This window comes from Hypanus sabinus, unplaced genomic scaffold, assembly GCF_030144855.1.
Source record: "Hypanus sabinus isolate sHypSab1 unplaced genomic scaffold, sHypSab1.hap1 scaffold_547, whole genome shotgun sequence".
Lineage (NCBI taxonomy): Eukaryota > Metazoa > Chordata > Chondrichthyes > Myliobatiformes > Dasyatidae > Hypanus > Hypanus sabinus.
In genome coordinates, this window is record NW_026781408.1 from 156650 (window position 1) to 184309 (window position 27660).

The 27660-nt window shown below is 44.2% G+C and overlaps 2 protein-coding genes across 15 annotated transcripts in view; one reads left to right on the forward strand and one right to left on the reverse strand.

The window, feature by feature from the left end:
- LOC132389355 (zinc finger protein 229-like) overlaps positions 1-19768 on the reverse strand; it is a 45899-nt gene extending 26131 nt beyond the window's left edge. For 10 of the 14 annotated variants that reach the window (XR_009510502.1, XR_009510498.1, XR_009510499.1 and 7 more), the window contains exons 1-3: positions 18558-19768; positions 17014-17164; positions 1440-1555 (exon numbers count right to left, since the gene is read on the reverse strand). The gene's annotated coding sequence lies outside the window, so the exon portion shown is untranslated. Of the gene's footprint in view, positions 1-634; positions 1323-1439; positions 1556-17013; positions 17165-18557 lie in introns of those variants that run through there. The other 4 variants (XR_009510506.1, XM_059961870.1, XR_009510505.1 and 1 more) reach the window with 3 other exon arrangements.
- The window catches only part of LOC132389357 (gastrula zinc finger protein XlCGF26.1-like), a 58818-nt gene extending 32163 nt beyond the window's left edge, over positions 1-26655 (forward strand). Inside the window, exon 4 of the mRNA XM_059961871.1 lies at positions 25665-26655. Within this exon, the coding sequence (XP_059817854.1) occupies positions 25665-26519 (855 nt within the window). The 3' untranslated portion in view covers positions 26520-26655. The remainder of the gene's footprint in view (positions 1-25664) is intronic.
- The last annotated feature ends 1005 nt before the right edge of the window (positions 26656-27660 follow it).

Genomic DNA, 27660 nt, shown 5'->3' on the forward strand with positions numbered 1-27660 from the left:
TGTAAAAGATTTACAAAATCCATCAATGGGTGTAGGACAACATTTCAGATGAGATTACTTGAGTTGCCAAGATTTGATTTGGTATCACACTGTTACAGTGACGTTCAACCCAAGTTGAACAGAGTAATCATCTCCTGACTGGGCAGAGTGCTGGTATCTGGAATGTCCATCAATTTCCATATGTAGTTCAAGTTCCAACTCCTTGAAGTGCAGGGTTAAAAGCTGCAGCTGGATGCACTTCTTGTAAGTGAGGGCATCAGGGACACTACAGGTCTCCCCATCTTCAATACCCCCTCTAATTTGTAATAACCAGCGTGTACATAAATCTTGCACTGTGCATTTTTTATAGAGAGGTATTCATTTTCACAGCGAGCAAATCACGGTCAATAGGAACTTTGATCTCCTCTGGATTCGATCCAGTTCATCTGCACTCTCACACAACCTATGTAGCTGGCCTGTAATGGGAATTGAAGGATTTTCTCACCAAAGTTTTGGCATATTGTCCATATGTGGTTTGCTTGCTAAGTTACGCTTTAAAAAGGCAGATTTCCAAATATCACTCCACTTCTTCCCACTTGCAAATTTTCCAGCAACTTTTGCAACACCAGAATACACACAAGTATCACCAGTTTCTGTATTCGACATAAATATTTCCCCTGAACCCTCCCCCGCAGTGACTGATAGTGGTGAACTCAGTTTCTATATGCCCCTGAAGCCTCCCCCAATTTTCCCGCAACATTTGCATCGCCACAATTCTCCAGCAACGTTTGCATTGCCACAATACACACATCAGACAAAGACTGACAGTGGTGAACTCAGTGATGGCAATGCCAATGAATATGAAGGGAAGGGCAGCAGTCTATCTCACTGGAGTCTGGCACATTTGTGATGTGAAAGCTACTTGTTGCCCAGGGCAAAGGTGTTTGATATCATTACGTACCCAGGGAGAATGGGTCAAAACATGTTTTCACCAGTAGAAAAGTCCAGAGCAAGAGGAGGTAGAGGAAGCAGCACACACAAAATACTGGAGGAGCTCAGCAGGCCAGGCAGAATCTATGGAAAAGAGTACTAATGCTGAGTTCCTCCAGCATTTTGTGTGTGTTGCTTGGATTTCCAGCATCTGCAGGTTTTCTCTTGTTAGTGATTGGAGGTAGAACAAAGGTGATTTTCTCAACTGGTGATGTAAAAGATTTTGTTCCCTTTCTCTGAGTTCCTAATCCTTGCATTTAGGTAGCTGGAGCTCAGCTCTGTCTGAGAGATCCATCAGTTCCCATTCACTTAGCAGCCGGAAGCTCCCCGGGGTCCGTGTATGGATCGTGGTGCTGAGAGAGAGGGACAAGAGCAGGACAGCCCTGAGATTGTTGGCCACGGTCTCTGGATTTCACAGGAATTGTCCCGAAGTCGGTGTTTAAGATAAAAACACAGAGAATCGCTCTTACCTGCACCCGACATTTTCAAGGCCTTCTGTGTACTGCGTGCATCGGGGACGTCCTCAGCCTGACGCCTGCGCATTTCATCGGCGCTTCAGCGCTGGCAAAATTCTTAACGCATGGCCCTATGGGTAATCATGGTGCCATTAACCATTTCTGCAAGCACCGGTTCAATGTCCATACCTCATTTTTTTTTTTATCGTGTGTATAGAAAAATTCTGCAGCTGTTTTAACGCAGAAAGCGGCTCCCATAAACAATATACTCAATATCAACGTGTATCTAATGCCAAAGTAAAATGCAGTTATAAAACACAGGAGATTCTGCAGTTGCTGGAAATACAGAGATGCACATACACAAAACACTGGAGGAACTCTGCAATTCAGAGAGGAACTAAGCAGCGGAGTACACAGGCTTGGCATGCTGAAGGGGCTCTCCCTAAACGATGTCTTTTTATTCCTCTCCACATTTGCTGCCTGAAATTAACCACCTTTTTTTCGGCCAACCAGTTTCCAAATGTTTCTGATTTTTCTTTTGTAGCCACATCCTGCTGATCTGATTCCTGCTCCTCCTGGTAAACTCTAGACCCCATCTCTCTCTGGAGCCCCAAAGCCCTGACTCAGGCTGGCAACTCTTCGGTTTCTGACTCTGCACCATCGAAGATTCACTCGCTAGTCTGCTGTCAGACTTTAGAGGTGCATTGTGTTCCGAGACCTCAGGTTCGCTTACTGTGAGTGTCGCTTTAAGAGCCTGAGTGAGTTGGGACTGTGACGTCAGAGGAGAGGGAGGGGCAGGGGGAGAGGGAGAGAGAGACACAAAACCACAGTGAGCTCATCATCTTATTCACCCTGGAGAAAATCATGCAGGTGTAAAAGATGATGAGAGGCATTGGTCTTGTGGATAGCTAGAGGCTTTTCCCCCAGGGCTGAAACAGCTCACACGAGGGGGAATAGGTTTAAGCTGCTTGGAAGTAGGTACAGAGGAGATGTCAGAGCTAAGTTTTTTTAAGCAAAGAGTGGCGTGTGTGTGGAATGCACCGCCAGCGACAGTGGTAGAGGCGGATGCAATAGGGTCTTTTAAGAGACTCTCAGATAGTTACATGGAGCTTAGGAAAATAGGTGGCTGTGTGGCAGGGTAATTCTAAGCAGTTTCTAGAGTAAGATACATGGTCAGCACAACAATGTGGGACAAAGCATCTGTAATGAGTTGTGCATTTATATGTTTCCATGAAATTCACGGGAAATCTCCTATCCCACGGAGTGGTGACTAGTTGCAACCTGTCATCTCAGGGAGAGTGAGAGGGGAACGACAGGGAGAGATTTTGATTTTGATACGGAACAGAAACATGGGCAGGAACCAGATGGGCTGAGTGGCCTTTCTAGTGTACATTGTGAGTGTCTCTAGACAGTAAATATCTGAGACACGGGATTTGATACAGAACTGATTTATCTTTCACAGATCCACAATATTAAACACCAGTCTAGATTAAGCCTAACATCAGCAGAACAGACTCCTCCAATGCTCACTGACCAGAGTTCAGTCCTGGGTGCGATGAGCAGCCGCAAGAACTGCAGAATCTGACGGTAACAGTCCCTCATGAACCTGCAGCTGCCTTCAGTCACTGTGATGGCTAAACTTTTAACACAGAGCTGATTTGAACTTCCTCCCTGATGTAGGAGCGCTCAGACCGAAGATGTAGGGGAGAAGGAAAAAAAAAAGAGATAATAAAGTTGTTTGTACCATTAGTGATAAACAGAGAGGACGAGGTGGAAAGTTTCTTGAATGCATCTGTTTTAATGCTTGGAGCATTGTAAGAAAGGTGGATGAGCTTAGAGTATGGATTGATAACTGGAAATATGATGTTGTATCTATTAGTGAAACATGGTTGCAGGAGGGGTGTGACTGGCAACTAAATATTCCTGGATTTTGTTGCTTCTGGTGTGATAGAATCAGAAGGGCAAGAGGCGGAGGTATTGCAATGCTTGTCTGAGAAAATATTACAGCAGTGCTTTGACAAAATAGATTACAGGGCTTATTTAGGGAGCCTATTTGGCTGGAATTGAGGAATGGGAAAGGTATAGTAACACTTATAGGGGTGTATTATAAACCACCTAATTGGGAGCGAGAATTGGAAGAGCAAATTTGTAAGGAGATAGCAGATATTTGTAGTAAGCATAAGGTTGCAATTGTGGGAGATTTTAATTTTCCACACATAGAAACATAGAACATAGGTGCAGGAGTAGGCCATTAGGCCCTTCGATCCTGCACTGTCATTCAGAATGATCATGCATCATCCAACTCAGAACCCTGTACCTGCTTTCTCTCCATACCCCTGATCCCTTTAGCCACAAGGGCCATATCTAACTCCCTCTTAAATATAGCCAATGAACTGGCCTCAACTGTTTCCTGTAGCAGAGAATTCCACAGATTCACCTCTCCCTGTGTGAAGAAGCTTTTCCTCATCTTGGTCCTAAAAGGCTTCCCCTTTATCCTTAAATTGTGACCCCTCGTTCTGGACTCGCCCAACATCAGAAACAATCTTCCTGCATCTAGCCTGTCCAATCCCTTTAGAATTTTACACGTTTCAAAAAGATCCCCCCTCAATCTTCTAAATTCCAGCGAGTATAAGCCTAGTCGACCCAGTCTTTCTTCATATGAAAGTCCTGCCACCCCAGGAATCAATCTGGTGAACCTTCTTTGTACTCCCTCTGTGGCAAGAATGTCTTCCCTCAGATTAGGGAACCAAAACTGCATACAGTACTCCAGCTGTGGCCTCACCAGGGCCTTGTACAACAGCAGTAGAACCTCCCTGCTCCTGTACTCGAATCCTCTTGCTACAAATGCCAACATACCATTTGCCTTTTTCACCACCTGCTGTACCTGCATGCCCACCTTCAATGACTGGTGTACAATGACACCCAGGTCTTGTTGCACCTCCGCTTTTCTTAATCGGTCATTCAGATAATAATCTGTTTTCCTGTTCTTGCAACCAAAGTGAATAACCACACATTTATCCACATGAAATTGCATCTGCCATGAATTTGCCTACTCACCTAACCTATCCAAGTCACCCTGAATCCTCTTAGCATCCTCACAGCTAACACTGCCGCCCAGCTTCGTGTCATCCGCAAACTTGGAGATGCTGCATTTAATTCCCTCGTCTAAATCATTAATATATATTGTAAACAACTGGGGTCCCAGCACTGAGCCTTGCAGTACGCCACTAGTGACTGCCTGCCAATCTGAAAAGGTCCCGTATATTCCCACTCTTTGCTTCCTGTTTGCCAACCAATTCTCTATCCACATCAATAACATATCCCCAATACTGTGTGCTTTAAGTTTGCACACTAATCTCCTGTGTGGGACCTTGTCAAAAGCCTTTTGAAAATCCAAATATACCAAATCCACTTTTTCTCCCCTATTCATTCCACTAGTTACATCCTCAAAAAATTCTATAAGATTCGCCAGACATGATTTTCCTTTCACAAATCCATGCTGACATTGTCCGATTATTTCACCTCTTTCCAAATGTGCTGTTATCACATCTTTCACAACCAACTCTAGCATTTTCCCCATCACCGATGTCAGGCTAACCAATCTATAATTCCCCAGATTCTCTCTCCCTCATTTTCAAAAAAAAGTGAGGTCACGTTAGCCACCCTCCAATCCTCAGGAACTAATCCAGAATCTAAGGAGTTTTGAAAAATTATCACTAATGCATCCACTATTTCTTGGGCTACTCTGGGATGCAGACCATCTGGCCCTGGGGATTTATCTGCCTTTAATCCCTTCAATTTACCTAACACCACTTCCCTACTAACATGTATTGCCCTCAGTTCCTCCATCTCACTGGACCCTCGGTCCCTTACTATTTCTGGAAGATTATTTATGTCCTCCTTAGTGAAGACAGAACCAAAATAGTTATTCAATTGGTCTGCCATGTCTTTGTTCCCTATGATCAATTCACTGTTTCTGACTGTGTAGGACCTACCTTTGTCTTGAGCAATCTTTTTCTTTTCACTTATCTATAAAAAACATTTACAGTCAGTTTTTATGTTCCCTGCCAGCTTTCTCTCATGATCTTTGTTTCCCTTTCCTAATTAAGCCCTTTGTCCTCCTCTGCTGGTCTCTGAATTTCTCCCAGACCTCAGGTGTGTCACTTTTTTGCTAATTTATATCGTTCTTCTTTGGACTTGATACTATCCCTAATTTCCCTTGTCAGCCACGGGTGCACTACCTTCCCTGGTTTATTCTTTTGCAAAACTGGGATGAACACTTGTTGTAGTTCATCCATGCAATCTTTAAATGCTTGCCATTGCATATGAATGTTGAGGAACCAACTAGAGAGCAGGCCATTCTACATTGGGTTTTGAGCAATGAGGAAGGGTTAGTTAGCAATCTTGTTGTGCGAGGCCCCTTGGGTAAGAGTGACCATAATATGGTGGAATTCTTCATTAAGATGGAGAGTGACATAGTTAATTTAGAAGCAAAGGCTCTAAACTTAAAGAAGGGTAACTTTGAAGGTACGAGACGTGAATTAGCTAAGATAGACTGGCAAATGATACAAAGGGTTGACAGTGGATATGCAATGGCAAGCATTTAAAGATTGCATGGATGAACTACAACAATTGTTCATCCCAGTTTGGCAAAAGAATAAACCAGGGAAGGTAGTGCACCCGTGGCTGACAAGGGAAATTAGGGATAGTATCAAGTCCAAAGAAGAAACATATAAATTAGCCAGAAAAAGCGGCATACCTGAGGACTGGGAGAAATTCAGAGACCAGCAGAGGAGGACAAAGGGCTTAATTAGGAAAGGGAAAAAAGATTATGAGAGAAAGCTGGCAGGGAACATAAAAACTGTAAAAGCTTTTACAGATATGTGAAAAGAAAAAAGATTGGTCAAGACAAATGTAAGGACCTTTACAGTCAGAAACAGGTGAATTGATCATAGGGAACAAAGACATGGCAGACCAATTGAATAACTACTTTGGTTCTGTCTTCACTAAGTTGGACATAAATAATGCTCTGGAAATAGTAAGGGACCAAGGGTCTAGTGAGATGGAGGAACTGAGGGAAATACATGTTAGAAGGGAAGTAGTGTTAAGTAAATTGAAGTGATTAAAGGCAGATAAATCCCCAGGGCCAGATGGTCTGCATCCCAGAGTAGCCCAAGAAATAGTGGATGCATTAGTGATAATTTTTCAAAACTCCTTAGATTCTGGATTAGTTCCTGAGGATTGGAGGGTGGCTAATGTGACCCCACTTTTTAAAAAAGGAGGGAGAGAAAAACCAGCGAATTACAGACTGGTTAGTCTGATGTCGGTGGTGGGGAGAATGCTAGAGTCGGTTATCAAAGATGTGATAACAACACATTTGGAAAGAGGTGAAATCATCGGACAAAGTCAGCATGGAGTTGTGATAGGAAAGTAATGTGTGACGAATCTTATAGAATTTTTTGAGGATGTAACTAGTAGTGGATAGGGGAGAGCCAGTAGCTGTGGTATATTTAGATTTTCAAAAGGATTTTGACAAGGTCCCACACAGGAGATTAGTGTGTAAACTTAAAGCACACGTTATTGGGGGTATGGTATTGATGTGGATAGAGAATTGGTTGGCAGACAGGAAGCAAAGAGTGGGAGTAAACGGGACCTTTTCAGAATGGCAGGCAGTGACTAGTGGGGTACCGCAAGGCTCAGTGCTGGGACCCCAGTTCTTTACAATATATATGAATGATTTAGATGAGTGAATTAAATGCAGCCTCTCCAAGTTTGCGGATGACACGAGGCTGGGCGTTGGTGTCAGCTGTGAGGATGCTAAGAGGAAGCAGGGTGACTTGGATAGGTTAGGTGTGTGGGCAAATTCATGGCTGATGCAATTTAATGTGGATAAATATGAGGTTATCCATTTTGGTTGCAAGAACGGGAAAACAGATTATTATCTGAACGGTGGCTGATTAGGAAAAGGGGAGGTGCAATGAGACCTGGGTGTCATTGTACACCAGTCATTGAAGGGAGGCATGCAGTTACAGCAGGTGGTGAAAAAGTTGAAAGGTATGCTGGCATTCATAGCAAAAGGATTTGAGTACAGGAGCAGGGAGGTGCTACTACAGTTGTACAAGGCCTTGGTGAGACCGCACCTAGAGTATTGTGTGCAGTTTTGGTCCCCTAATCTGAGGAAAGACATTCTTGTCATAGAGGGAGTACAGAGAAGGTTCACCAGATTGATTCCTGGGATGGCAGGACTTTCATATGAAGAAAGACTGGATCGACTAGGCTTATACTCACTGGAATTCAGAAGATTGATGGAGGATCTTATTGAAACATATAAAATACTAAAGGGATTGGACAGGCTAGATGCAGGAAGATTGTTTCCGATGTTGGAGAAGTCCAGAACGAGGGGTCACAGTTTAAGGATAAGTTTAAGGAAGACTTTTAGGACCGAGATGAGGAAAAACTTCTTCACACAGACTGTGGAGAATCTGTGGAATTCTCTGCCACAGGAAACAGTTGAGGCCAGTTCATTGGCTATATTTAAGAGGGAGTTAGATATGGCCCTTGTGGCTAAAGCGATTGGGGGTATGGAGAGAAAGCAGTTACAGGGTTTTGAGTTGGATGATCAGCCATGATCATACTGAATGGCGGTGCAGGCTCGAAGGTCTGAAGGGCCTACTCCTGCACCTATTTTCTATGTTTCTATCCACTGTCAACCCTTTAAATATCATTGAAATATCAATCTTAGCTAATTCACGTCTCATTTCTTCAAAATTGCCCTTCTATAAGTTCAGAACATTTGGTTCTGAATTAACTATGTCACTCTCCATCTTACTGAAGAATTCCACCATATTATGGTCACTCTTAACCAAGGGGCCTCGTATGACAAGATTGCTAATTAACCCTTCCTCAATACCCAGTCTAGAATGGCCTGCTTTCTAGTTGGTTCCTCGACATGTTGGTTCAGAAAACCATCCCGCACACATTCTAAGAAATCCTCTTCCTCAGCACCCTTACCAATTTGGTTCACCCAATGTATATGTAGAGTGAAGTCACCCATTATAACTGCTGTTCCTTTTTTGCACGCATTTCTAATTTCCTGTTTAATGCCATCCCCAACTTCACTACTACTGTTAGGTGGCCTGTACACAAATCCCACCAGCATTTTATGCCCCTTAGTGTTATGCAGCTCTACCCATATCAATTCCACATCCTCCAGGCTAATGTCCTTCCTTTCTATTGCGTTAATCTCTTCACTAACCAGCAACGCTATCCCACCTGCTTCTCTCTTCTGTCTATCCCTCCTAAATACTGAATATCCCTGGATGTTGAGCTCCTATCCTTGGTCACCCTGGAGCCATGTCTCTGTGATTCCAACCATATCCTTTTTGATTTTTGCCCTGGATTTGACTGCCTGCCACTTTTACTTTTCAGCTTACTACTTTTTGCTTCTACTCTCATTTTGCACGCCTCTGTCTCTCTGCACTTGTTCCTATCCCCCTGCCACATTAGTTTAAATCCCCCTGAACAGCAGTAGCAAACGCTCCCCCTAGGGTTAGGAGGAGGGACAGCCCTCAGTGAATCCTGTGTATGCTCCCTGGAAGCCTCAAGAAATGATAATGATCATGAATCTGGCCCCAGATAGAAAAGAAAAACAAGCACAGTTTGCTCAGTGTGTCCACAGTACTACACAAACGTTTAATGCAACTCCGCAAGATTTATTCGGTCTCTGCTGCATGATACTCTCAGCTGATGAAGGGCAGAAATGGAAGGCAGAATTGAAATACCAAACCTATCAGGAGTTACAGGTGGGAAACCATAACGAGAATGAACAGACAGACCAGATCTCCAGCAATCTGTCAACATCACCAAAGTACCTAAATGCAAACATAAGGCTGGGGAATCTGGACCAGACTACTGAGAGCGATTTGTGGCCTGCTACGGCACCTTCGCAGGAGACCAAGCAAATCTGTCCGCCCAGTTCAATGCCCTACTGCTCCAATGCTTACCAACTAAGTTAGCCAACATGATTAAAACAAATAATATGGATTGGCCTGACAATGACCGAAATCAAATGCGATGAGCTTTGACATATCATTAGGACCCAACTTTCGAATCCCGATCAACCCCGAAGGGAACTAATATTAAAGGTGAATAAGCTCAGCGGGAAGGACGCGAGCGGGCTATATCTGAGGAACAGAAATGGGAGCAAAAACCTACCAAGGGACAGGTGGGGACAACAACCCATTCAGAAACTGACAAGAAGATGCTTCCAACCATGAGTGCAAACCCTCAGGAAGAGCCCACTGTAATATTTCAAGTTGCTGGAAATACAGTTCCGTTTATGATTGATATGAGGGCAAGCACAACCACTCTCGATCAGGAAATAGTATCGGAAAAGGGATTCATGCTATCAGACGCTACAATCACTCTGTCTGGGTTCAGAGGCACGGAACGTACGTATTCACGTATCCAGCTACTGCAGGTGGAATTCCAGGGGAACCAGTGTGAGGTTTCATTTACTGTCACCACCAGACGGGGGTGTAATCTCGTAGGGAGAGACTTGCTCTGTCTGTTGGAAGTCGAGATTCCATGCACGGACAAGGATATCATGCCAGAACTGCGAACAACTGACAGCTTCCTCAGTTTCTGACCACCCAATTGTGGGCACTTTATCTGGACTCCAGTACATTTGAACCCCTTCTGCCAGCGGCCAGCTCTCATGTGACTCTGTGTTATGACCCTACGGGGTGCACACTGAGGACAGCTAATATTATGCACCCCTCGAGGAATAGAAATTCCCAGTCACGGTGATTGGAGAGGTTAAAGGAAGAGACGGCACTGCATTTCTGGCCAAAGTTCCAAATTTCATTTGGCGACAGACAGGACTGGTGGTTCCCAATACGACTGTCAGGGTTTGCCCTGGGTTCAAGCCAAAGAGCCGAGGGCTCCTTGCCCACACCTTGATGAAACAGGCATCCAGCACCGAGGGAGACTGGCAAGACTTGGTCAAGGGGCAGCTCCGATACTGGAAGAAATCTGAGGTGAAGACGGGACATCTGGTAAGACATTCTTTCAATAGTGACCGAACCCAAGATGTTGTACCCCATCTCTGGGCAATTTCAGTCCATGAAGTCAGACCTCCTGTCCAGATCACAGTGAAAGAAGGACAGACTCCCATCCATTCCGCAATGCCCCCTCTAGCTCATCCGGATCACTGTGAAAGAAGGACAGACTCTCCCATGCATTCTGCAATACCCCCTCTAGCCCATCCGGATCACAGTGAACGAAGGACAGACTATCCCATCCATTCGGCAATACCCCTTCTAGCCCATCCGGATCACTGTGAAAGAAGGACAGACTCTCCCATCCATTCTGAAATACCCCCTCTAGCCCGTCCGGATCACAGTAAGAGAAGGACAGACTCTCCCATCCATTCTGCAATACCCATCTAGCCTGTCCGGATCACTGTGAAAGAAGGACAGACTCTCACATCCATTCCGCAATACCCCCTCTAGCCCATCCGGATCACTATGAAAGAAGGACAGACTCTCCCATCCATTCCGCAATACCCCCTCTAGCCCATCCGGATCACTGTGAAAGAAGGACAGACTATCCCATCCATTCGGCAATACCCCTTCTAGCCCATCCGGATCACTGTGAAAGAAGGACAGACTCTCCCATCCATTCTGAAATACCCCCTCTAGCCCATCCGGATCACAGTAAGAGAAGGACAGGCTCTCCCATCCATTCTGCAATACCCCTCTAGCCTGTCCGGATCACTGTGAAAGAAGGACAGACTCTCCCATCCATTCCGCAATACCCCCTCTAGCCCATCCGGATCACTGTGAAAGAAGGACAGACTCTCCCATCCATTCCGCAATACCCCCTCTAGCCCATCCGGATCACTGTGAAAGAAGGACAGACTCTCCCATTCATTCTGCAGTACCCCCTCAAGCCCATCCGGATCACAGTGAAAGAAGCACAGACTCTCCCATCCATTCTGCAATTCCCCCTCTAGCCCGTCCGGATCACAGTGAAAGAAGGACAGACTCTCCCATCCATTCTGCAATTCCCCGTCTGGCCCGTCCGGACCACAGTGAAAGAAGGACAGACTCTCCCATCCATTCTGCAATACCCCCTCTGGCCCGTCCTGATCACAGTGAAAGAAGGACAGACTCTCCCATCCATTCTGCAATACACCCTCTAGCCCATCCGGATCACTGTGAAAGAAGGACAGACTCTCCCATCCATTCTGCAATTCCCCCTCTAGCCCGTCCGGATCACTGTGAAAGAAGGACAGACTCTCCCATCCATTCTGCAATACCCCCTCTAGCCCGTCTGGATCACTATGAAAGAAGGACAGACTCTCCCATCCATTCTGCAATGCCCCTCTAGCCTGTCCGGATCACTGTGAAAGAAGGACAGACTCTCCCATCCATTCTGCAATACCCCCTCTAGCCCATTCGGATCACAATGAACGAAGGACAGACTCTCCCATCCATTCTGCAATACCCCCTCTAGCCCATCCGGATCACTGTGAAAGAAGGACAGACTCTCCCATACATTCTGAAATACCCCCTCTAGCCCGTCCGGATCACAGTAAAAGAAGGACAGACTCTCCCATCCATTCTGCAATACCCCCTCTAGCCCGTCCGGATCACTGTGAAAGAAGGACAGACTCTCCCATCCATTCCGCAATACCCCCTCTAGCCCATCCGGATCACTGTGAAAGCAGGACAGACTCTCCCATCCATTCCGCAATACCCCCTCTAGCCCATCCGGATCACTGTGAAAGAAGGACAGACTCTCCCATCCATTCTGCAATACCCCCTCAAGCCCATCCGGATCACAGTGAAAGAAGGACAAACTCTCCCATCCATTCTGCAATTCCCCCTGTAGCCCGTCCGGATCACAGTGAAAGAAGGACAGACTCTCCCATCCATTCTGCAATTCCCCCTGTAGCCCGTCCGGATCACAGTGAAAGAAGGACAGACTCTCCCATCCATTCTGCAATTCCCCCTGTAGCCCGTCCGGATCACAGTGAAAGAAGGACAGACTCTCCCATCCATTCTGCAATTCCCCCTCTGGCCCGTCCGGATCACTGTGAAAGAAGGACAGATTCTCCCATCCATTCTGCAATACCCCCTCTAGCCCGTCGGGATCACTGTGAAAGAAGGACAGACTCTCCCATCCATTCTGCAATACCCCTCTAGCCTGTCAGGATCACTGTGAAAGAAGGACAGACTCTCCCATCCATTCTGCAATACCCCTCTAGCCTGTCCGGATCACTGTGAAAGAAGGACAGACTCTCCCATCCATTCTGCAATACCCAGTCTAGCCTGTCCGGATCACAGTGAAAGATGGACAGACTCTCCCATCCATTCCGCAATACCCTCTCTAGCCCGTCCGGATCACTGTGAAAGAAGGGCAGACTCTCCCATCCATTCGGTATTACCCCTTCTAGCCCGTCCGGATCACTGTGAAGGGACAGACTCTCCCATCCATTCTGCAATACCCCCTCTAGCCTGAGGAAACGTTTTATGAGGACGGAAGCTCTTTTGTGGATCCAGCAGGAAAACGACATTCTGGCTATGCGATAGTGACGGACAGTGAAGTAATTGAACAGGCCTCCTTTGAAGCAGCTGTCTCTGCCTAGAAGGCTGAGCTGTTTGCTCTGACTCGTGCCTGTATCCCAGCAACAGACTAAAGTTGGAACGTTTAGACAAACTCCCGTTATGCATTTGGAATTGTACATGACTACGGGGCTCTCTGGGAACATGGGGATTCCTTACTTCCTCTGGTCTCCCCATGAGTAATGTCACCTTTGTAAACAACTTACTCACCGCTCTACAGCTACCTCGAGTTTTGTTCTTCTCAGGGGGCTGCCTCTGAGGAGGAGTGAAAACTGTGGTCCCAGATGGGGTGCCAGAAAGACCCTAAGCTAGGTCTTTGGATCACCCAGTGGGACAGGTCTGGGTTCCTACACAGTTTTTACCAATATTGGTTGATTATATACATAATTGTACACACCTGGGAAAGGAGGGAATGGTTGGTAACCTGTACCCTACATACCGGGTACGACTTCCTTGACAGGTGGATCTTTCTCGTGTCTACAAGTTGATTTTATTGAATTGCCTAGAGGACATTGCTATAGATACTGCTTAGTTATTATAGATGTGTTTAGTAGATGGATTGAAGCTATTCCAACTACCATTAATACTGCTGACTGTTGTGAAGTATTATTAAGGGAAATAATTCCCAGGTACAAGCCAGAGATGCTGAGTTCAACAATGGCCCACACTTTATGGTGAAAGCAAACGAAGGAGTATGTAACAAACTAGCTATCCAGGAACAATTCCACTGTGTACACCACCCACGGGCCGCTGGCGGAGTGGAGAGAGCCAATGGCACTCTGAAGAGTAAACTGGCCAGACTAACAGCGGAGACTGGACTCACTTGGTTGAAGGTCCGACCATTAGCCCGATTCCACATGACGGTTACCCCACAGGGGAAAACAGGGTTGTCACCAGCTTAAATCATTACCGGATGGCCCATGAGGACACACTAGGAACAAAGTCTCAGGATTAAAGGCAAGGTGAATAAGAATAAGGAACCTTGGTTCTTCAGGGATATTGGAACTCTGATAAAGAAGAGAGAGATGTATGACATGTGTAAGAAACAGGGAGCAAATAAGGTACTTGAGGAGTATAAAAAGTACAAAAAAATACTTTAGGAAGAAATCAGGAGGGCTGAAGGAAGACATGAGGTGGCGTTGGCAGTCAAGGTGAAGGATAGTAAGAGCTTCCACAGGTATATTAATAGCAAAAGGATAGTTAAGGGATAAAATTGGTCCTCTTGACGATCAGAGTGGTCGACTATGCATGGAACCAAAAGAAATTGGGGAGATGTTAAATGTTTTTTTTTGTGTCTGAATTTACTAAGAAAGCTGGCTTGGAGTCAATGGAAATAAGGCAAACAAGTATTGAGGTCATGGAACCTATATGGATAGAAGAGGAGGAGGTGCTTGCTACCTTGAGGCGAGTAGATAAATCTCCAGAACCTGATAGGGTATTCCCTCGGACCCTGAGGGAGACTAATGTTGAAATTGCAGGGACCCTGGCAGATATATTTAAATGTCATTATCTACGCATTAGGTGCCAGAGATTTGGAGGATAGCTCATGTTGTTCCTTTGTTTAAAGCAGGCTCCAACAGTAATCCGGGAAATTATAGGCTGGTAAGTTTGATGTCGGTCATGGGTAAATTATTGGAAGGAGTACTAAGAGATAGGATTGACAATTATTTAGATAGACAGGGACATATTAGGGAGAGTCAACACGGCTTTGTGCATGGTAGGTCATGTTTAACAAATATATTGGAGACTTTCGAGGCGGTTACAAGGAAAGTGGATGAAGGCAAGTCAGTGGATGTTGTCTACATGGACTTCAGTAAGGCGTTTGACAAAGTCCCGCATGGGAGGTTAGTTAGGAAGATTCAGTCACTATGTATACATGGTGAGGTAGTAAATTTGATTGGAAATTGAGAATGGGAGAAGTCAGAGAGTGGTAGAGGAGTATTGCTACTCTGAGTGGAGGCCTGTGACTAGTGGTGTGCCACAGGGATCAGTCCATTGTTATTTGTCATCTATATCAATGATCTGGATAATAATTTGGTAAATAGGGTCAGCAAATTTGTTGATGATACAAAGATTGGAGGTGTATGCACAGTGAAGAAGGTTTTCAAAGCTTGCAGAGAGATCTGGACCAGCTGGAAAAATGGCAGATGGAGTTTAATACAGACAAGTGTGAGGTATCACACTTTAGAAGGTCAAACCGAGGTAGAACATCCAAGGTAAATGGCAGGGCACTGAGGAGTGCACTAGAACAGAGGGATCTAGGAATACTGATACAAAATTCCCAGAAGTGGCATCACATGTAGATAGGGCAGTAAAGAGAGCTTTTAGTACCATATAACCATATAACAATCACTGCACGGAAACAGGCCATCTCAGCCCTCCTAGTCCATGCCGAACTCTTAATCTCACCTAGTCCCACCTACCCGTACTTAGCCCATAACCCTCCACTCCTTTCCTGTCCATATACCTATCCAATTTTACCGTAAATGACACAACTGAACTGGCCTCTACTACATCTACAGGAAGCTCATTCCACACAGCTATCACTGTCTGAGTAAAGAAATACCCCCTCGTGTTTCCCTTAAACTTCTGCCCCCTAACTCTCAAATCATGTCCTCTCGTTTGAATCTCCCCTACTCTCAATGGAAACAGCCTATTCATGTCAACTCTATCTATCCCTCTCAAATTTTTTAAATACCTCGATCAAATCCCCCTCAACCTTCTACGCTCCAATGAATAGAGACCTAACTTGTTCAACCTTTCTCTGTAATTTAACTGCTGAAACCCAGGTAACATCCTAGTAAATTGTCTCTGCACTCTCTCTAATTTATTGATATCTTTCCTATAATTCGGTGACCAGAACTGCACACAATATTCTAAATTTGGCCTTACCAATGCCTTGTACAATTTTAACATTACATCCCGACTTCTGTACTCAGTGCTTTGATTTATAAAGGCCAGCGTTCCAAAAGCCTTCTTCACCACCCTATCTACATGAGACTCCACCTTCAGGGAACTATGCACTGTTATTCCTAGATGTCTCTGTTCCTCTGCATTCCTCAATGCCCTACCGTTTACCCTGTATGTTCTATTTGGATTATTCCTGCCAAAATGTAGAACCTCACACTTCTCAGCATTAAACTCCATCTGCCAACGTTCAGCCCATTCTTCTAACCGGCATAAATCTCCCTGCAAGCTTTGAAAACCCACCTCATTATCCACAACACCTCCTACCTTAGTATCATCGGCATACTTACTAATCCAAGTTACCACCCCATCATCCAGATCATTTATGTATATTACAAACAACATTGGGCCCAAAACAGATCCCTGAGGCACCCCGCTAGTCACTGGCATCCATCCCGATAAACAATCATCCACCACTACTCTCTGGCATCTCCCATCTAGCCACTGTTGAATCCTTTGGTCTTTATAAATTCAAGTATTGAGTATAAGAGTTGGAATGTTATGGTGAGATCGTATAAGGTATTAGTGAGGCTGAATTTGCAGTATTGTGTGCAGTTTTGGTCACCGAATTACAGGAAGCATATTAATAAGGTTGGAAGTGTGCAGAGAAGGTTTACAAGGATGTTGCCAGGACTTGAGAAACTGTGTTACAGAGAAAGGTTGAATAGGTAAGGATTTCATTCTTAGGAGTGTAGAAGAATGAGGGGAGACTTGATAGAGGTATATAAAATTAGGGTGGGTATAGATAGAGTGAATGCAAGCAGGGTTTATCCACTGAGGCTAGGGGAGAAAAAAAAACAGAGGACATGGGTTAAGGATGAAGGGCAAAAAGTTTAAAGGTAATATAAGGGGGGGCTTCTTCACAACTGGGTCTGACAGAGGCATAACTGGTCCTTCTGGGCATATTCAGTCTCACTCCCAACTATTTCCTACCTTCCTTTGTGCAGGTATGTAACGTCTAAAGGACCAGTGTTTGAGTAAATGAGACTCACCAAACTTTCTCCTGACTGAATCACTGGAATCTCCGAGTCAGATGGGTTCTCTCCAGTCGGTGCTCTCAGTCCTCGGGCTGGTTCACTTGTTGCTGTTCCTACGTCTTCAGTCGTGGTTTTTCTTCCACTAAATCTCTCACTGCAGGTCTGACTTAAACATGAAAGATAATGAAGCACGTTAACAATACAAAGGAGGACCTAACATTTCTGCTTAATGTTACTAGGAATAAAACTCACTGAAATTTAACCATTGAAGGCAAATATAATGATCTCAGTGAACAATCTTTTATTGTCCCTCACATGACACAGACGATATGGGATAAGAAGGAGCCATCATTCAGTCATGGTAAGACATACGACACAGGAACAGAATTAGGTGATTCGATCCATCTGGTCTGTCCACCACACAACCAGGGTTGATTTTTATACCAACACCATATTCCTGCCTTCCTCCTGTAACCCTGAAGCTACTCAGCAATCATCAATATATTAATCTGTCACAAATATACCCAAATGGCAGGTCAAACAAATTAACAAATTCCAAATATCAGACATCTTTTGGCCAAAAAAATTTTCTCATCTCAGTTTTAAAGGGAAGCAAGTTTATTCTGAGACTGTGCTGTCAGATCACAGACTTTCCGTCTAATGGAAACATCCTCTCCATGTCCACTGTATCCAGGCTTTTCAGCATTCGGTAGGTTTATTAACCATACATCCTTCCACCACCCCCACCGTCCCTCTGAACTCCATCAAGCACAGGTCCAGAACCATCAAATGCTCCTCAAACATAAATCCGATCATTCCTGAGATTATTCTTGTAAGCCTTGTTAGCAACAACTGCACCGGACACATTTCCGGGAATAACAGTCAAATCGGTTCCAGGATAATTTACAAGGTCAAGTTGTGCTTCCTTTACTGTTATACTATCACTCCACTTCCAGGTTAAAACAGGACCATTTCAGGAAATTTGTATTACAGATCCTGTCTTGTCTGTACTTGACCGACCACAGTTGCTGGACTATAAACTTGCAGGAGTAATGTGTGGCTCAGCTCTACTGCGTGAAGCTGAGGCTGAAACCATTCTCCCCCTGGACTTCCCAGTCCCTGGGTAAAGCAGGCAGTGAAATCAAAGATCCCCACAACCTGGGACGTTCTCCTTTCTCACCCACCCCAGCCCGGGAGAAGACACAACAGCCAAAAACCTCCAGGACAAATGCAAGGAGCCTCAGGAAGCGAGACGAGTTCGGGGAAGTTAATGAAACACATTGGCCAAAATCACACCACGTGATCTTGCGTCACAAAGCGGAGGGCGGGGCGAATCTGTGGCACACAGCCTCACGTGACCTGTCGGCGGGACTTCCATTTCAATTCTGCGGAAACAGACAGCCTGGGCTCCTGGTTTGGATCGTTCAATGCAGATTAAGTGAAGTCGACACATTTCTGACGAGCCCAGACAGTTGGGAAACAAATGAATTCCTGGCCCTCAGTTCGGGGCTCACGGCCAACATCGGATCTCCCCGCTCGGGATCGGTCTCAACACTCACCGAAGGGAAAGTGATATCTTCGGCCCGCAGACAGTGATCCCGACGCAAGAGACGAAAGTCTTTCGCGAACACACCGCCGACCCACTTCAGCTCTGAGCTGAGAGGATAACACCGTCCACCCGGAAACGGTGAACATGCGCGAAGAGATTGTTACATCATCGGGAGTCGGGCCCTCGGAAACAGACGCGCAGGTGCTGCCAATCTGCGGTTACATGGGAGGGGCAAACGTGATCACGTGTCAGGATTGGCGACAACTCCCCCCTCCCCCAGGCAGAGATTCCAGCTGCTCATTAGTCTGTGAAAAGAAGCAAATTTGCCGCTCACATCTCCTCTCACCTTAAATGTATTAGACATTTCAACCCCCAGGAAAAATATATCGTCTGTCCACTCTATCTATTCCTCTTGTAATCTTATAAACGTCCATCCAGTCTCACCCCAGCCTGCTCCGCTCTGGAGAAAACAACACAAGTTTGTCCAGCCTCTCGTTATAGCTCATGCCCTCTAATCCAGGCAGTGTCCTGGTAAACCTCTTCTGCGCCCTCTCCAAAGCCCCGACATCCTTCCGAGAATGGGGGCGACCAGAACTGTATGAAACACTCCAGATGTGGTGTAACCTGTTTTGTAAAGCCTTGTTACGAACTGTAAAGTTTTAGAAACGAACCAGCAGCAATAGAGTTCACACTGGAGTCTGGTTTTGATGTTAAAACCATTACCTTTATTAGTATATAGTAACAGGCTCGTAACAGCCGAAAAACAACTTCCCGACTTTTGAACTCAATGCTTCAACTAATAAAGACAACCATGCCATTTGCCTTCTTAACCACCCGATCAATCTGTGCAGTCTCTCTCAGGGAGCGATGAACTTGGAGTCCATGATCCCTCTGATCATCGACACTGTTCAGTGTTTTGCATTTAACAGTGGACTGTCTCATACATTCGACCTACCGAGCTGACAAGATGATCATCACTAATCAAATCTCACTGAGATTTCTCAGGTCCTGTTGAATTTATTGCCAACTGCACAAGTATGGGAAGGTACAGGTACAGAGAAAGACTGACTTGTGGCAACATCACAGGTAAGTACATTCATATAACACGCAGAACACAAATTATACGGTTCTCTGTCAGTAACGATTTGTAAATATGCTTCATATCATTAACGTTATATAAAATACGCTGTGTCATGATCAATATTAAAATGTGCATTTTGTCTCAATAACAGACAGCGAAATGTTGAAGTTGGTCCATGTCTCCATTCATCCTGTAATCCACAACCAGCTCCTTTGTTTTTGTCACAATGAGGGAGAGGTTGTTTTCTTGACACCACTGTGTCGGGGTGATGACTTCTTCTCTGTCGGCTGCCTCGTTATTATTTGAGATTAGGCCAGTCAGAGTAGTGTCGTCAGTAAATTTAATTAGCAGATTGGAGCTGTGGGTGGCGACACGTCATGGGAATACAGACAGTAAAGGAGGGTGCAAGGAGACACCCCTGTGGGATATGTGTGCTGAGGGTCAGCGAGACCGAGGTGAGGGAGCCCACTCTTACCACCTGCCGGCGATCTGACAGGAAGTCCAGGATCCAGCTACACAAAGCAGGGTGAAGACCGAGGTCTCTGAGCTTCTTGTCGATACTTCACGCCTTCGTATGGCTACTGCTCTGCCCATGACTGCAAGGAACTGCAGAGAACTTTGGAGAGCAGAGAACATCGGGGAAACAAGCCTCCACTCCATGGACTCTTCCTACACTTCCCCTGCCTCGGAAAAGCAGGCCATGTACTCAAAGACCCTCACAACCTGGACATCCTCGCTGCAAACCCGCTCCTCCATCGGGGAAGCGATACAAAAGCCTTAAAGCGCGAACTACCCGGCTCAAGGACGGCTTCCTGTCTGTGGTCATAATCCAGAAGAATGATGAAATGGACTCGGCCTCACAATGTAACTCGACGTGACCTCTGCAGCTATAATGCTTTGTTACATTGTTGTTTTGTCATTTTCATTTTTCATTTTTATAATCTTTTTTACCAGTACATAATCTTCTACAGCTATAGAATGAAACAAGACCAATGGATAATATGTATAAAATTAATAAAGCTGAAGAAAAAAACTAATCGCTAAATATAAAAATGGAAAATATTTTTAGGAAAAAGAAGGTAATAAAGAACCCCATCTAACTAGGGGGGAACTCACTAACTACAAAAAAGGGAAAAAACCCATTAGAAATCAACCCCCCCGGAGCAATACGTTTAGCCATCATCTAAATATAAAAATAGTATCATTGTAACGTTCTCGTTCGGGTGTAACAGATAACGCCGAATTAAACGTCGAGATAAACCACAGTCAATGAAAACCAGATCGCAGTAAGATTAACCATTTACTGTTCACTCTTCACATTAACATATGGTGAAAACTGTTGATAAAACAATACAAGATTGATACAGTATTTGTTCCTTTCTTAATATCACATTTCAATTGTAATTACTTGTAAAAGTGACTATAACTACATTACATTAAGGTGCAGTATACAGGCAGAGTTTACCTACGCCATTGAGTACTTTAAATACACTTCAATGTAAACTATCCGCAACTCTTTAACTAACGAAGACATAAACATTATCGACCGTCGTTACTTTTAACAGGATCGGCATTAACATCTTAGTTCAATATATCGATTATCTATTAACTTACAGCGTTGCTCTTAGTGTGATTTCTAATGCTTGCAAAACAATTTCTGCTCAGGTGTGCCTCGTGGTGAGCCCCCCACCCTCGCGTTAATCTCAAACCGGTATTTTCACACAAGACGCGGCGAAACCGGATGTGACGTCATCGCATGCCGATATTTTTTACAGGCAATGAATATTCTTTAAACACTTCTAATTCTAACTAGAAAATACTAACAAATGAATTACTAAGCGAAAATATTATAAACTAAATAACTGTCAGAAAGAAAACACAATCATCAACCGCCATTTCATATTTATAAAAAAATAAAATTGGAAGGAAACCACATAGCATAATTCAAATTAAATGATAATATTTGGCAAAGAACCCCATCTTCTCTCAAAATCGAATCGAGGATCAAAAGTTCTCCTAATTTTTTTCAAACTAAGACATAAGATTCCTTGAGAAAACCAATCAATTAATGCAAGGGAAGAAGTATCTTTGTATTTTAATAAAATGGCCCTTCTTGTCAATAGTGTAACAAATGCAATTACAACTAGATCTGAAGATGAAATACCCTGAATATGATGTGGAACTATACCAAATAGAACAGTCAATCTATTAGTTTGTAAATTCATTTTCAGAGCTTCAGAACTTGTTGGAAATAAAGATTTCCAAAACGATTTTAATGATGAACATGCCGGAAATTATGTGACAAAGTAGCTACTTCAGTTTTACATCTATCACAGCATTTTTCTATACTACGAAATATTTTAGATAGTCTCTCCTTTGTTAAATAACAACAGTGAACAGTTTTAAATTGAATTAAACAATGGTTGGCACATATAGAAGAAGAATTTCCGTTTTTCAAAACTCGAAGCCAATCTTCATTAACAAAGGTCATAGTAAGTTCTCTCTCCCAATCTTGTTTAATCTTTAGTCATATGTTCTCTTTTTGTAACAAAAATAAGTTATACATTCTGCCAATGGAAACTTTCTCTAAGGGATTCAATTTCAAAATGGTATCTAACAAATCAGATTCTTGTAAATATGGAAACTTAAGTAAGCATTGTTGTCAAAAATGTCGAAACTGAACATATTCCAAAAAATATGTATGAGCGAGAGAAAATTTGTTAATTAAATCTTCAAAGGTCATCAATCGACCATCACAAAATGAATCTGTAAAAGAATGGATCCCTTTATTGTTCCATAGGAGAAAAATAGGGTCAGTTGTTGAAGGTTTAAATGAAAAGTTTCGATATAAAAATCTAGACAACTGAATTGTTTCAAATTTAAAAAATTACGTAACTGAACCCAAATCCGTTGGAATAGTTTAAGAACCGGGTAAAGATTTAAATTTGGAATTTTAGAGAGCTATAAAGCTAATGGAGCTCCTAATATTGAAGTTAACTGAAATTGTTTAACAGCTTTTAATTCCAAATCAACCCATAATGGTTTTTGTTTCTTATTAAGACAATATAACCAAAAACATAATTGTCTAATATTCACAGCCCAATAATACAGTCTTAAATTAGGAAGAGCAAGTCCACCATCTATTTTAGATTTTTGTAAATTATACTTATTAATTCTTGGTCTCTTATTATTCCAAATAAAGGAAGAAATAAGAGAGTCAATTTGATCGAAATTTTTTTTAGTTAAAATGATAGCTATACCAACCAAGTCAGTAAGGGGATTTGGGTCAAATTGGACCCTAAAAAGTTGTGAAAAGGTATGGAATACTTCCCGCCAAATCTTTTCAATTGTAGGGCAAAACCAAAACATATGAATTAAAGAGGCATCAGCAGAGTTGCATTTATTGCAAAGTGGAGAAACATTCGGGTAAAAACTGGAGAGCTTCTGTTCAGAATCGTAAGCTCTATGAACCACTCTAACTTGTAGAAGAGAATGACGAGCACAGAAAGATGATTTATTAACCCGTTTAAGAATTCTATTCCTTCTATCATCAGAAATCTGACAGTTTAGGTCATCCTCCCAAGCTCTTTTTATTTTATCAAAGAAGTCTTGTCTGGAATCAATCAACAAGTTAGAGATACCGGTAAAAGAACCATTTACAAAAGCGTCCTGGTAAACCTCTTCTGCGCCCTCTCCAAAGCCCCGACATCCTTCCGAGAATGGGGGCGGCCAGAACTGTATGAAACACTCCAGACTAACTAGTTTTATAAAACTGTGTTACGAACTGAAACGTTTTAGAAACGAACCAGCAGCAATAGAATTCATACTGGAGTCTGGTTTTGATGTTAAAACCATTCTCTCTATTAGCATCTAATTACAATATAGTAACTTAATGAAATAAAGGACAGTTAACAGTGTTATCTGTATATATGTGTAAATATAATTCCCAGACTATCGAGCCTGAGGGAACAAAGCTCAGAGTCTTGAGATGGTAAAGTAGGAAAGTTCAGTAATCCCGGAATAAATGACGGGAGAGAAATATTTGTAATCCAGGGTGAAACGTAGAGAAAAGGCCGTTACATCAAAATAACCGTCGACAAAGTTCTTATCCTTTGAATCCGTCCACATACGAGTTATCAGCGAAAGTGACCTGTCACAGGAATACCGTCCTCCAGGGGTTTCTATACATCATCCCCAGGCAAGGGTTAACACAAGATATTCCAAAATCCACTCCTATTTTGAACTCAGTGCTTCAACTAATTGGAGAGTTAGAACACACAGATGCCTATATTGATGACTTAGTCACAGGGAGTGACACTTGGGAAGAGCATATCTGTGCAGTGGAGAAGCTGTTTGACAGTCTTTCCCAGGCCAGTCTTATGGTTAACTTGGCTAAGAGTGAATATGGCCATGCCACTGTGACCTGTCTTGGCTATGTTGTATTTCAAGGCAAGTTGGCTCCTGTTCAGGCAAAACTCCAGGCAATTTCACAAGTTCCTATTCTGACTGCTAAGAAGGCTGTTAGAAGGTTTCTGGGAATGGATGGATATTATCGTAAGTTCTGTAAAAACTGCTGCTATCGCTCTTCCTCTGACTAATCTCCTGAAGAAGGGTGAAAAGTTTGTTTGAACCGAGCCTGGTCAGGAGGCATTTGATCGATTTTAAGTTATTATGTGAGATTAGGCCAATGAATGTAGTGCTGTCGGTAAATTTAAATAGCAGATTGGAGCTGTGGGTGGCAACACAAGTCATGGGTGCACAGAGAGTAAAGGAGAGGGACAACCCTCTGGGGTATTTGTGTAGGTACCTGGATGGTAGGGGTATGGGAGTGGGCAATTTAAATAGTTTAGCACAAACTAGATGGCCCAAAGGGCCTGTTTCTGTGTTGTACCTTTCTACAAGAACCTGAAATATTACAAAAAAATCAGTCTAAGATCTTTTAACAGCTGTGTGAACCAACCATTCATTTCAGCAGGAATTTTTTATATGGCTTTAAAATTGTGGCACTTTAAGTTAATAATACATAAAAGAAGATCCCAGCTGCATGTCAAGAAAGACTGTTTGTGTGAGACTGTTTCAGTTACTGTGGGGTCAGGCACCCATGCTGCTCAGCAGGAACAGGGAATAATACCAATGGAGAGAGTCAGACTGAACCAGGTCACAGATTGGAGATGGCAGAAATGCCCCATTCTTATAGAGACAGGAAGAGCATCAGGGAATTGATGGTCATTCCAGACACCAGCTCTCTGTGCGCAGTCAGGAGACGATTTCTCCGTCCAACTTGGGTAGAACCTCACTGTAACAGTGTGATACAAATTAAACAAATAATCTCATCTGTAATGTTGTCCTAAACCCATTGATAGATTTTGTAAATCGTTTTACAGGTTAAAAATGAGAAGGAATTTGTCTGCAGGCAGCTCAAACACGACACGCCCGTTTTGTTGTCTCTGTCCCGATATTTAAGAAGTGGAGCAAGGGATTGAATCGACCATTCCTCATTTGACCAACCGTCATTTTGCACAGGAGAAAGGCCGTTCACCTGCTCAGACAGTGGGAGTGGATTCACTCAGTTATCACAATTGAAGGTACATCAACAAGTTCACATTGGCCAAGGCCATTCATCTGTTCTGCGTGTGTGAGAAAGGATTCATTTGGTCTTTCCACCTATGGACACGCCAGTCAGTTCACACCACACTGGGCAGAGGCTGGTCATCTGTTGAACTTCTGGGAAAGGATTCACTCAGTCATCTGACCTAATGGCTCACCAGCGAGTTCACACAGGGGAGCGGCCGTACACCTGCTCAGTCTATGAGAAGAGATTCACTCACTCTTCCACCCTATGGAAACATCAGCGAGTTCACACTGGGGAGAAGCCATTCACCTGCTCAGAATGTGGGAAGGGATTCACTGAGTCGTCCACCCTACTGGTACATCAGCGAGTTCACACTGGGGAGAGGCCATTCACCTGCTCAGTCTGTGAGAAGAGATTCACTCAGTTATCCACCCTACAGAGTCACCAGCGAGTTCACACGGGAGAAACCGTTCCCGTGCTCAGAGTGTGGGAAGAGATTCACTCAGTCATCCACCCTACAGAGTCACCAGCGAGTTCACACTGGGGAGAAACCGTTCCCGTGCTCAGAGTGTGGGAAGAGATTCACTCAGTCATCCACCCTACAGAGACACCAGCGAGTTCACACTGGGGAGAAGCCATTCACCTGCTCAGTCTGTGGGAAAAGATTCACTGATTCATCCACCCTACAGAGACACCAGCAAATTCACACTGGGGAGAAGCCGTTCACCTGCTCAGTGTGTGGGGTGAGATTCACTCAGTCATCCACCCTACAGAATCACCAGCGAGTTCACACTGGGGAGAGGCCGTTCATCTACTTAGTCTGTAGGAAGAGATTCACTCATTTATCCAGCCTACAAAGACATCTGCAAATTCACACTGGGGAGAAGCCGTTCAGCTGCTCAGTCTGTGGGAAGGGATTCACTCAGTCGTCCACCCTACAGAGTCACCAGCGAGTTCACACTGGGGAGAAGCCGTTCACCTGCTTAGACTGTGGGAAGGGATTCATTTATTTATCCAGCCTACAGAGACATCAGCAAGTTCTCACTGGGGAGAAGCCATTCACCTGCTCAGTATGTGGGAAGAGATTCACTCAGTTATCCACCCTACAGAGTCACCAGCGAGTTCACACTGGGGAGAAACCGTTCCCGTGCTCAGAGTGTGGGAAGAGATTCACTCAATCATCCACCCTACAGAGACACCAGCGAGTTCACACTGGGGAGAAGCCGTTCACCTGCTCAGAATGTGGGATAGCATTCACTCAGTCATCCCAACTACTGGCACACCAGTCAGTTCACAATGGGGAGTGGCCGTTGTTATGAATCCCTAGGTTTCGTTTGCTGTAGGCTATTTTAAGAGAGGCTATTCAGTCTGACTTGCAGCTTGTTTAGTTTTAACCAAGGACACAGACACCCAGAGTCAGACGGAGATGAAGGAGGTAAAATGGAAGAATCGAAACCAGGGAACTAATGGCCAAGTGTCACAGTTTGGAACTTTCCTATGCCCACAAGGGTGGGCTAATCATCGATTCACCGTACATCGAAAGTGTGGTGGTCACCTTGTTGAATCCATAGGAGTGGCTCTGATTTGGGGATCCTGTGAAGACTGCTGATGTGTTAACCCTTGCCTGGGTGTGGTGTGGTAATTCACTTGAAGATGATACCCCTTGTTACAAGTCACTTTGGGTGATAATTAGTATGTGAGATTTTGGAATAACGACAGATAAAATCTTCAGCAACTGTTCTCTCATTTTACCGCCGTGGAACCTGAGGAATTTGACATAATTGCATTCTCTCAATATTTACCCTGGATTACAAATATCTCTCTCATCACCTATTCTGTGGATGAACTGAAGTTTCCTACTTTACCATCTCAAGATTCTAAGCCTTGATTTCCCCCGAGCTCAATAGTTTGGGCAACACACAAAATGCCGGTGGAACACAGAAGGCCAGGCAGCCAGGCAGCATCTATAGAGAGAAGCACTGTCGATGTTTCAGGCCGAGTCCCTTCGTCAGGACTAACTGAAAGGAAAGATAGTAAGAGATTTGAAAGTTGGAGGGTGAGGGGGAAATGTGAAAGATAGAAGACCAGAGGGGGTGGGGTGAAGCTGAGAGCTGGAAATGTGATTGGCAAAAGGGATACAAAACTGGAGAAGGGACAGCATCATGGGACGGGAGGCTTCGGGAGAAAGAAAGGGGGAGGGGAGCGCCAGAGGGAGTTGGAGAACAGGCAGAGTGATGGTTAGAGAAAGAGGGAACAAAAAATCTAAATATATCACGGATGGGGTGAGAAGGTGAGGAGTGGTGTTAACGGAAGTTAGAGAAGTCAATGTTCATGCCATCAGGTTGGAGGCTACCCAGCCGGTAGATAGGGTGTTGTTCCTCCAAACTGAGTATGGCTTCATCTTGACAGTAGAGGAGGCCTTGGCCTATTCTGCTTTGATAGTTGATGAAGCAGCTGATT